This window comes from Pseudophryne corroboree, chromosome 2 (genome assembly GCF_028390025.1).
Source record: "Pseudophryne corroboree isolate aPseCor3 chromosome 2, aPseCor3.hap2, whole genome shotgun sequence".
Lineage (NCBI taxonomy): Eukaryota > Metazoa > Chordata > Amphibia > Anura > Myobatrachidae > Pseudophryne > Pseudophryne corroboree.
Window position 1 is genome coordinate 945148669 of NC_086445.1, and position 12550 is coordinate 945161218.

At 44.8% G+C, this 12550-nt stretch overlaps 1 protein-coding gene across 2 annotated transcripts in view; it reads right to left on the minus strand.

Moving 5' to 3' along the window:
• Window positions 1–2440: 2440 nt before the first annotated feature.
• C2H3orf38 (chromosome 2 C3orf38 homolog) overlaps window positions 2441–12550 on the minus strand; it is a 29085-nt gene continuing 18975 nt past the window's right edge. The window contains exons 3-4 of one of the 2 annotated variants that reach the window (XM_063956299.1): window positions 5784–5828; window positions 2441–5504 (exon numbers count right to left, since the gene is read on the minus strand). In XM_063956299.1, coding sequence (XP_063812369.1) covers window positions 4956–5504; window positions 5784–5828 — 594 coding nt within the window. In that variant the 3' untranslated portion in view covers window positions 2441–4955. The remainder of the gene's footprint in view (window positions 5505–5783; window positions 5829–12550) is intronic. The other variant, XM_063956300.1, reaches the window with a different exon arrangement.

A 12550-nucleotide genomic window follows, 5' to 3' on the forward strand; every position in this document is an offset into this window, starting at 1 on the left:
CCCTCAAACCAGGCATGGCCAACCTGTGGCTCTCCAGCTGTTGTGAAACAACACATCCCAGCATGCCCTACCAGTTTTAGCATCCCCTAATAGCAAAACTGTGACAGGGCACGCTGGTACTTCTAGGTTCACAAGAGTTGGCGAGCCACATGTTGGCCAGGCCTGCAACAGATGATATTATTGGCGATTATCTTAATGACCTAACCCACCCCGCTTCACACATGGAACACCTGCACATGCTAAATGCACAGTGGACCTACAGGGGGGAGATTCAATTCCTTTCACCCCTTTCCACACTCGTTCTGTTTCTGCCCTCAGGGACGTTGTATCATTATTTCAGCTCGCTACCCCCGGAGTAGTGAGGCACCCAACCCTTTACACAGTAAACCTGATTACTATGGGCGCAATATGCGCGATAACGGAGATCATTTTAGAAAGGAAATTGGGCGGGATATATCATTTGAATCTCACCCATAGAGTGATCATAGCTGTACTTACCCAACTTAAAGTCCAGGCTCAGATGGCTGTACAAACAATTACTATGCAACATTAGAAGATGATCTGGCCCTTCTGCTGGAATGAAGAACAGTGACTTACTGATAACCAACAACATGTATGTGACCCCTGCAGGCACTGCGGGTTATCCGTCACCAACAGGCTCATCAACAATGGTTACATAGCAAAGGTAAGACTACAAACCTAGAACTACACCTTTGGGTACTTTGCAGACCACACACTGCAATTTTGTAGGCAATGTCATCATAGTATTTCCCTAAAGTAATGCAATGACCAATAATGGTTCTATTAAAATGTAGAGGACCACACTCGGGCATATTGGTAAATGTATATAGAACAGTGGATTAGGGCATCAGCGACCAATGGTGTCATAAGTTATAGGAACTGTGTAGATCAGGCCTGGCCAACCTGTGGCTCTCCAGCTGTTGTGAAACTACAATTCCGAGCACGCTTTACCACAGTAATGCCAATAGGGAATGCTAAAACTGTGGAAGAGCATGCTGGGATGTGTAGTGTTGCAACAACCGGAGAGCCACAGGTTGGCCAGGCCTGGTGTAGATTACCTTTATATTAGTGTGCTCTGACTGAGTGACAATTTATTTGATAACAGTTTCGAAGTACCTTAAAAATAAATAAATAAATGATATAGATAGATAGATAGATATATATATATATATATATATATATATCTATCTAACTAGTGAAGATAAGGGCGCCTATTTAGTGTTTCTTTAAAGAATTGATATGAAGTGAATCAAGTGATAATGTATGGACATCACTTATCTGGTATATACACTTTCTTTGGTCTCATGACCAGTGCACATATGTAAAAAGAAATAAAACAGAAATATCATAGCGCGTACAGTTTTAAAGCATATTTCACCATACAAAATAGAAGTAGTTGTATCTAAAAAACCTCCTAAGGATAAGCAAATCCTCAATGGTAAAAATCCACCAGCAGGGATTATTGGGGTTTTTCACAAAATTTTAATACAACATATAACATAGAAGGTATAAAATAGTAAAAATGCAAGCGTACAGAAGATAACAAGATTCGAGCTTATCAATCTGTATGTACAATCAGGTACATCCTGTTTTCCATAAACATCCAATATTGGTAAAAATGCAAACGTACAGGAAATCTGAGTTAAAAAAGCTTATCTGTCCATAAGGAGGTCTCAGGTACAGCAGTCCCAACGCGTTTCGTCAGCAGTATGACTTCATCATGGGGATATCATATATATATATATATATATATATATATATATATATATATATATATATATATATATATATATATATATATATGTAGAAAATGAAGAATAGCGCCTGGGACAGTCCTAATAAAGACACACGAGTAAATAAATACGTAGAATGAATCTACCTAAAATCATTCAACACCCCCCATCTATCAGTGGGTGGCAGCTCCTGCCCAATAGTGGGGTAAAAATTTAGAAAAAGGAGTGCAAAGGAGCGCCTACTGGTGTTTAACGTAAAGTAATTTATATGTGATAATTCGCCATGCGAGACGTGAAGAAAGCGAAATATTTAAGAGAACAACTTATCTCTATACACGTCTTCAGTTCTGATGTTATTTTAAAGCATGTAAATTAAAAAAGACAAGAGAGGAACATAGCGTATACTGTATAAACCAAATGCTCAAAACAAACGAGAGCATGGTTATATAAAAAGGTAAACAAATTTAATATACAGTCCTGAAGCAAATGTACAGGATAAAAACATAAAAACAGCTTATCTGTCCACTCTGGGAAGTTCAGGGCTGAGCAGCAAGTTCCTGTCCCAGGAACTTGCGGCTTAGCCTTGAACTTCCCAAAGTGGTCAGACAAGCTGTTTTTATGTTTTTATCCTGTACGTTTGCTACCTGCATTTGCTTCAGGACTGTATATTAAATTTGTTTACCTTTTTATATAACCAAGCTCTCATTTGTTTTTTGGGACCAGCAGGGTTCCTAATAATTAGGAGCATTTGGTTTATGTGGTTGAGAGAAAACGCTATCAGCATACAGTATGTCTGCAATACAGCCATCAACAGCATGGTCTGAGCAGCAAATGGCCATATCACATGTAAAGCCTGAGCAGCAGGAATGCAGCAAGTCTGCGCTCAGCTTATATAGCTGGACAACTAATACTTATCACTGGGATTCACATTTTATATAAACTAGTCTACTGTGTCCACCTAGTGGTGGATGATTATCATTACATTAGGTGGAGAAGGATCAACAACAGCCTATTCTCCTGGAAGGTTTCTGTAATAGTTTGAGAGTTCAGCCCATAGAGAAACACTGATCAGACAAAACGGTTCTGGTATAAGTGAATTCCCAATAAAAATAAGTAATTTTGGTCTCTGTAGGATACAGCATATCAATGCAGTCTGCACACATGTAAAGAAAACTTGACAAAATAACTTCTAAACAAAATAACAAAATAAATATTTCTGTGCATGTTCTCTGAGTAAATGGACTGAACTTCTGGAAAAAACCCACAAACATAACAAGTAGTATCCCCCGTTCTGACGGTCCTGGGTGGGGAATCGTGAAATCCAACATGTTGGAAATCCTCTACGGTATACACAGATTCAAACACAAAAATGATTGTAATCGTTGAGCCGGGAATTTTAAACATACAATATTTTGGTTGATCACCAATCAACAATGTTCTCTGGATTGGAGTCAGGCACAAAGTGAATTGGCTCGTAGATATATAGGACCCATTACTGAGACTACTAAGCGTTAGAGAGAATGTATAACATTATTTTGGACATAACTAGTGTGGTCTACTTAGTATTCCTCAAACGCAAATTCTTTGACAGTGAGATTTTATTTCCAATTTTTTTAAATTCACAGGATATAAAATTGTGGGTAAAGAGGACTGAACTTGGGTACACTTTCATGCTAAAAGTCTATTTTTTACCTCTTACTTAGATCCAGTAAATCCAATAGCCATAATTTCTGTAGTTTAACTGTGTAACGCAAATATCATATCAAACTTTTTTTTGTTACCCATTTTTTCTTAATGACATGCTAGGCTGTTCCTTGATTTCACATATAAAAAAAATAAATAAAAAAAAAAGTGACACCAAAATTATTTAGCAATAATAACTCAAGCAGTTTTATTTCAATATATTTATTGAGCTATACAGTCCACTGCCTTACCCTCTAGTGTGCACCCTGAATTCGGGTGTGGTTCATCAAATCGACAGTGTCTAGGTCGACAATGTTTAGGTCGACCACTATAGGTCGACAGTCACTAGGTCGACATGGATGGAAGGTCGACAGGGTTTCTAGGTCGACATGTGCTAGGTCGACAGGTCTAAAGGTCGACATGAGGATTTTTTTTTTTTGGTGTCGTTTTCTTCGTAGTGTGACCGGGATCCCAAATTAGTGCACCGCGTCCCCTCGCATGGCTCGCTTCGCTCGGCACACTTTACCGTTCCAATCGTAGTCCACGTGGATCGTTAAGTATGAAAAAATTCAAAAAAAAGAAAAAAAAAAAATGTGAACAACTCATGTCGACCTTTAGACCTGTCGACCTAGCACATGTCGACCTAGAAACCCTGTCGACCTTCCATCCATGTAGACCTAGCGACTGTCGACCTATAGTGGTCGACCTAAACATTGTCGACCTAGACACTGTCGATCTTCAGACCGGATCCCCCTGAATTCATCCCCTGAGTGATTTGCCCGGCAGCAACTTAAATAGAGAACATGTAATTGAGCCGGTCATGCATAAAATCGTGCAAAAGGTGGGATTGCCCCTGGCAACCCATCATACAAATGACAGAATCTGATTGGTTGATACTGGCAAACTTCTCTCTGTGACCTAGAATAGGATTAACTGAGCAAGGGCAGTCGGATTTAACCCCCTGCTGTAATGACTTAATCCCCTGATGTATTGTTCTCTCTGTATTGTATCTGAGAACAATAGATGAAGGGCTTATGCTAATAAACCATGGTGTGCCTAGGCGCAGCAGAGAAGCCAAGATGATCATGGCTCCATCTGTAGGTCTGTTTGCAGAACTGTTTTATTAGCACTGGCTTCAATTTACACTAATCTCACCATTTAGCAGTGAGCTATGTGTCGCTGCTTCTAGTGAACATTTATGTTTATTGGAATTAATAAGAGCACTTAGCAAGCGATATAAATTATATTAACCAAAAGTGAAACTTTACTTTTTAAAAAAAAAAAAATTTAAATGAACTACAACGTTCAATTATATCTATATTACAGAATTTAAAAAACAAACAAAAAACAACTTTGATTTCACACATCTGTCTGTGCTGTACGGCTGGCGGAGAGGTTTTATGTTCAATCTGAAGTGAAACCACTTATCTGAACCAGTTCAATAACCTCACACTTCCTGGTATCACAAAGCACACTCCATATCGCCAGCAAGTGAACTCACACTGAAGTGCAATAAGTTCAGCGATCAGATTTATAATAGACCTCCAATTCCCCAGTGTTGTAACTAATAGAAGGCAAACGTTGAGACTCTTCACAGCCCAATGCAGTCTGTGCTAAGATCTTGAGATCCACATGCTTGATCTTCCAATTATTACCAATCGGACAGCGAATTAATCCAAAGATTTGTTCAAATATTCCCAGACAAGCGTTGCCCCTGTGAATTGTACCAGCAACAGCCACCACCACAAGCCCATGAGAAGAAGTGACACATTTTAATCCTTTGCTGTCGAGGTTGGGGTTAAATATCAGCCTCTCATCTCGAGTTAGAGAAAGCAGACGTAAACTTGTCATCTGAGAGCCGCTGTGTTCCTCCATTGCTTGCTCTCTCGTTCTGTACGAAAATCTAAGTATTGCGTTCTCCCAGAAGTGCTGGGGCCCCCAGTCGCCTCTCTCTTGCCCAAGGGATGGGTTCTGGGAGTTCAGGAGAGAATAAAACCAAGTGCAAAATTGTTCTCCAAGCAGTTTACAGTCAAGCGAATCAAGGTGGGATTGGTCTTCCTTTTCTACCTAGAGAAGACAAATTAAATGACTGTTATTGATGTATCTTTCATAACAGTAGTAAACAATTAAATAGCAATACTGGTTTTTGACAGGCTAAGTGCACCCCTGATGTACAACGAGAGGCAAACATATAGGTTAAAAAACAACAAGGTGAACAGAACAATAGGACGATATGAAGTGCCAGTGCCCACCACCTTCTCCCCCACTGCTGCTCACATGGCAAGGTAGGAAACATTGGATATCTGCAGATTATATTATTATCCTCCACCACTATCTGGTACTCACCTTACAGCTGGGCAGCCCGCAGGAGACTTCTTGCACGGCATGAGGCTATGAGAGGGGAAAAATAGGATTTCAATACCGACCAGTAAATCCTTTTCTCCTAATCCGTAGAGGATGCTGGGGACTCCAAAAGGACCATGGGGTATAGACGGGATCCGCAGGAGCTTGGGCACACTAAAAAGACTTTGACTGAGTGTGAACTGGCTCCTCCCTCTATGCCCCTCCCCCAGACCTCAGTTATAGGAACTGTGCCCAGGAGAGACGGACATTTCGAGGAAAGGATTTTTGTTAAATTAAGGGCGAGACACATACCAGCACACACCACAAACATACCGTACAACCGGAGTAGCAGGAAACCAGATAACAGTATGAACTAAGAACAGCAACTAGCTGAATATAACCAATACACAACCCACGTGTAACCAGAAAATAACCAGTAACACTACAACTGCAGGAACAGTCCACACTGGGATGGGTGCCCAGCATCTTCTACGGACTAGGAGAAAAGGATTTACCGGTAGGAATTAAAATCCTTTTTTCTCTTACGTCCTAGAGGATGCTGGGGACTCCAAACGGACCATGGGGTCTATACCAAAGCTCCAGAACGGGCGGGAGAGTGCGGACAACTCTGCAGCACTGATTGAGCAAACATGAGGTCCTCATCAGCCAGGGTATCAAACTTGTAGAACTTAGCAAAGGTGTTTGAACCCGACCAAGTAGCTGCTCGGCTAAATTGAAGTGCCGAGACCCCTCGGGCAGCCGCCCAAGATGAGCCCACCTTCCTGGTAGAATGGGCCTTAACAGACTACGGCAACGGAAGCCCAGCCGAAGAATGAGCTTGCTGAATCGTATTACAAATCCAGCGTGCAATAGTCTGCTTAGAAGCAGGATTTCCAATCTTGTTGGAAGCATACTGGACAAATAGAGCCTCTGTTTTTCTAGTAAGAGCAGTTCTGGTGACATAAATCTTCAAGGCTCTGACAACATCCAGAGATTTTGGAACCGCCGCAGCATCCGTAGCCACTGGTACCACAATAGGTTGGTTTTAGGGAGGCCAATCCCGGGCCGTTTTTTCAATCCCGGGATTCGGGATTGAAAAACGGTCAATCCCGGGATTGCAGTAGGGATCAGAGAAAGTTGTAGGGAGCAGCGCTTGAGGGAGGGTGTAAGTAGCGGTGCGGGAGGTAGGGAGGGTGTAGGTAGCGGTGCGGGAGGAAGGAAGAGTGTAGGTAGCGGTGCAGGACTCAGGAGGGAGGGTGTAGGTCGCGGCAGGGAGGGTTGGTAGCGGCGCGGGAGGGAGGAAAGCTGTATAGGGAGCACTGACTGCACGGAGGGAGAGAGGGTGGGTGTATGTAATAGTACTTACTATTAGACGGGCGGCAACCATTAACACACTGAACGCGACGGCATTTCAAATGAAGCGCCGGCCGCCAGCCAACCAGAGCTGGCGGACTGGCAGCCAATCAGGGAAGCGGCAGCAGCAGTCGCTCCTGATTGGCTGCCCCTTCCCTGATTGGCTGCCGGTCCGCCAGCTCTGATTGGCTGGCGGCCGGCGCTACAATTGAAATGCCGCCGCGTTCAATTTGTTCATGGCTGCCCCCCGCCTAATATTAGTAAGTACTATTACTTACACAACCACCCTCCCGCCGCCGCGCATGCGCAGTATAATCCCGTGAATCCCGGGATTGGATGCTTCAATCCCGGGATTCAAAGCCCGGCATTTTTGGGCCCAAATCCCGGGATCCTGCCGATCCCGGGATTGATTAGCCTCCCTAGTTGGTTTATGTGAAACGAAGAAACCACCTTCGGCAGAAATTGTTGACGAGTCCTCAATTCCGCTCTATCAGAATGAAAGATCAAATATGGGCTCTTGTGAGACAAAGCCGCCAACTCTGACACTCGTCTAGCAGATGCCAGAGCCAAAAGCATGACCACTTTCCAAGAGAGAAACTTTAACTCAACCTTACGCAACGGTTCAAACCAGTGAGACCTAAGAAACTGTAACACCACTTCAAGATCCCACGGTGCCACAAATGGAGCATGTATATGCGGCACTCCCTTCACGAAAGTCTGAACCTCAGGAAGGACAGCCAATTCTTTTTGAAAGAAAATAGATAAAGCCGAAATCTGCACTTTGATGGAACCCAATTTCAGGCCTGCATCTACGCCTGCCTGCAAAAAATGGAGGATACTACCCAAATGAAACTCCACCGCAGGAGCTGCCTTGGTTTCACACCAGGACACATACTTCCTCCAAATACGGTGATGTTTTGCCGTAACCTCCTTCCTAGCTTTAAGGAGAGTGGAAATGACCTCCCCAGGAATACTCTTCCGAGCTAGGATTTGGCGTTCAACTTCCACGCCGTCAAACGCAGCGGCGGTAAGTCCGGAAACACGCAGGGCCCCTGCAGTAACAGGTCCTCTCTTAGAGGAAGCGGTCAAGGATCTTCTACAAGCAATTCCTGAAGATCCGGATACCAAGCCCTCCGTGGCCAATCCGGAACGAGTATTGCCTGAACCCCTGTTAGTCGTACAATCCTCAGCACCTTTGGAATGAAAGGAAGCGGAGGGAACATATACACCGACCAAAACACCCATGGAGTTACCAGGGCGTCCACTGCGCCGGCTTGGGGGTCCCTTGACCTGGAACAATACCCCGGAAGCTTCTTGTTGAGGCGCGACGCCATCATGTCTATTTGAGGAATTCCCCAACGCCTTGTCACTTCTGCAAATACCTCTTGATGAAGAGCCCACTCTCCCGGATGGAGATCGTGTCTGCTGAGGAAGTCAGCTTCCCAGTTGTCCACGCCCGGGAGGAAGACTGCTGACAGAGCTCTCACGTGCTGTTCCGCCCAGCGAAAGATTCTTGTGGCCTCCGCCATTGCCGCCCTGCTGTTTGTTCCGCCTTGGCGGTTTACGTACGCCACCGCTGTCATGTTGTCCGACTGGATCAGGACAGGGAGACCCTGAAGAAGGTTCTTCGCTTGCAGCAGACCGTTGTAAATGGCTCTTAACTCGAGAACATTTATGTGGAGACAAGTTTCCTGGCTTGACCACTTTCCCTGGAAATTTCTTCCTTGCTTGACCGCGCCCCAGCCTCGGAGACTTGAATCTGTTGTCAGCAGGACCCAGTCCTGGATTCCGAATCGGCGTCCCTCTAGGAGGTGAGAACCTTGCAGCCACCACAGGAGAGAGATCCTGGCCCTGGAAGAGAGACTTATTTTCCGGTGCATGTGCAGGTGAGACCCGGACCATTTGTTCAGCAGATCCCACTGAAACACCCGGGCATGAAACCTGCCAAACGGAATGGCTTCGTAAGCCGCAACCATCTTCCCTAGCACCCGAGTGCATTGATGAATCGACAGACTTGTCGGCCTCAGAAGCTCCCTGACCATGGTCTGGATTTCCAGAGTTTTGTCCTCCGGAAGAAACACTCTCTGTATCTCCGTGTCTAGGATTATGCCCAGGAAGGGCAGTCGAGTGGACGGGATTAAATGAGACTTTGGCAAATTTAGACTCCAACCGTGATGTCGCAGAACCGTCAGGGAGCGATCCACATTTCTTAACAACTGTTCCTTGGACCTCGCCTTTATCAGGAGATCGTCCAAGTACGGGATAATTGTGACCCCTTGCTTGCGAAGGAGAACCATCATTTCCGCCATTACCTTAGTGAAAACCCTCGGGGCCGTGGAGAGGCCAAACGGCAACGCCTGAAATTGGTAATGACCGTCCTGTACCGCAAACCTCAGGAAGGCTTGATGAGGAGGGTATATCGGGACGTGCAAGTAAGCATTCTTTATGTCGACTGACGCCATAAAATCCCCCCCTTCGAGACTGGAGATCACAGCTCAAAGAGACTCCATCTTGAACTTGAAAATTTTCAAGTATGGATTGAGGGATTTTAGGTTCAGAATCGGTCTGACCGAACCATCCGGCTTCGGCACAACAAAGAGGCTTGAATAGAAGCCTTCCCCCCGTTGGGACGGGGGAACCGGCACAACGACCCTCTGTTGACACAACTTTTGTATCGAGGCCTTTACCACTTCTCTTTCAGGAAGAGAAACTGGCAAAGCCGACACGAAAAATCGGCGGGGACGCATCTCCTGAAACTCCAGTCTGTACCCTTGGGACACTATGTCTAAGACCCAAGCATCCAGGGCCGATTGAACCCAGACCTGACTGAAGAATTGGAGACGGCCCCCCACCGGTACGGACTCCCGCAGGGGAGCCCCAGCGTCATGCGGTGGACTTGGTAGAGGTGGGGGAGGACTTTTGGTCCTGGGTGCCTGACACTGCAGGCGACTTCTTTCCCCTTCCTCTACCCTTTGAGGCGAGGAAGGACGAGCCCTTACCTCTTTTGTATTTATTAGGCCGAAAGGACTGCATCTGCTGATGGGGTGCCTTTTTCTGTTGTGTGGGAACATAAGGAAGAAAAGATTACTTACCCGCAGTAGCGGTAGACACCAGGTCAGCCAGGCCGTCACCAAACAAGACACTACCTTTAAAAGGCGGAGCGTCCATATTCTTCTTGGAGTCGGCATCAGCATTCCATTGATGAATCCACAGCACCCTCCTGGCCGAGACCGCCATGGCATTGGCTCTTGATCCCAAGAAGCCAACATCCCTCGCCGCATCCTTTAGGTAATATGCAGCGTCCTTGATATAACCAAGAGTCAAAAGAATGTTATCCTTATCAAGGGTATCCATATCAGAAGCCAAATTATCAGCCCACTTAGCAATAGCACTACTCACCCATACCGACGCCACAGCAGGTCTGAGCAATGCACCAGTATTAAAGAAAATAGACTTGAGAAGTTCGATATACTTCTTGGAAAGCAGCCACTAACCCCTATTGCACACTGTAACTGAAGCCGCTGCAATAAATCCTTTTACCTTCGTACTCTGTCCCGAGTTAGCGTACACAGGGGTGTGTACAGCTGGTCAGCTCTGGATTCCCACCGCATACCAAGTACATAATGAACACAAATATACCTTTAATCTGCCTTTGCGAATAACTATTCGCAACGACATGCGATCTTCTCCAAACCAACACCGGATTATTACTCATAATTTTCCGAACACGTAGATACCATGCATGATGCTCTGATCAGTTACTGTCCCCTCGCATACTGTAAAGGTGTATAATTCCCTTGTTGTGCCTTGTAAATAAGTAAAAGTTGCATGAGGAGAAAGGGGAGACTGTGTGTAATGTGTGTACTAAGTTTGGGAAATATGTAATGTGTGACAGATATTTCCATGTTCATTAGGTTACTTTGTTATGTTATCTCCAAGCAACATGATCCTACACATGAAATGACCAACCATTCTCAAGATACACACAAATATTATATATAATTCCAAGAGTTTTGACTATAAATGTTATACCTCTGATCTATAAATATAAGTTGTCAGCTGTTAGTGATTTGTATCAGCAAGGCTTGTGTTCTTTGTATAGTATATTTGTCTCCTATTGTCCTGGTTTCTATTAAACAATGACAGTCTGGTTTTGGTTGTCTTCAGTATACACTCTGAAACAATAAGGATAACTAGAGATATTTACTTTCCTCACAGATCAGGGTGCCTGTTTCATGATCACAAACTTTTGCGTAAACAAGACATGTCTTGATATATTCAAGACATTGTTTTAGAAGAATGTGTATGTGTGGTTTGATTAGCTTGTGTGTGAACAGTAACTTGCCTTTGAAGATTACATAGTCTGTACTATAAGGATAGAATATGGAACATGGCTTTGGGGGCCTTTCTATGCGATTGCGTATGTCACCGTATTTACCCATACCCCACGCTAATACGCAGGGCTTCACGAGCCAATGTATGCAGCGTCCGGGTTTGCGCACGCACGGCTAATACGCAACCGCACAGAAGCCACTCTGAATGGTGTCTGTATGTGTAGTGCGGGTTTGTAATATTTTCCGACTTCGACAGACTTCAATATCGTCTCCAGTTTACGATCCGCTGGGTCCTTGAGAGCAGCCGTGTCCGGAGACGGAAGCGCCACCTTCTTGGACAAACTGGATAGAGCCTTGTCCACATTGGGAGACGACTCCCATTTGTACCGGTCGTCAGGGGGGAAAAGATATGCCATCAAAATTATCTTGGGAATCTGCCAACTTTTGTCAGGCGACTCCCAAGCCTTTTCACAAAGTGCATTCATTTCATGAGATGGGGAAAATTTTACCTCAGGCCTTTTCCCTTTAAACAAACAAACTCTTGTGTCAGGAACGGCAGGTTCCTCAGATATATGTAAAACATCTTTGATGGCTATAATCATGTACTGAATACTCTTCACAACCTTTGGATGTAAAGATGCCTCATTGAAATCGACATCAGAATCAAAGTCCGTGTCGGTACCTGTATCTGCCATCTGGGTAAAAGAACGCTTTTGTGACCCCGAGGTAGTCTGTACCTGAGACAAAGCCTCCTCCATGGATTTTCTCCATGTTTGTGTCTGCGAATCAGATTTATCCAGTCTTTTAGATAATAAAGCCACATTTGCATTCAGTGTACTCAGCATAGTCACCCGATCAGCAGTCGGCTGTGCCGACAGAGTCATACCCAAATCCCTCTCAGCGCCCCCAATAACTTCCTCCGGGGAGGAACACCCAGCCTCAGACATGTCGACACGGAGTACCGACACACCCGCACTCACACTTGGCCAAAAACAAGGGGACAGACCCACAGGGAAGCCTGTAGAAAGAAACACAGAGGGAGTATGCCAGCTCACACCCCAGCGCCCATATACTAATAGATAT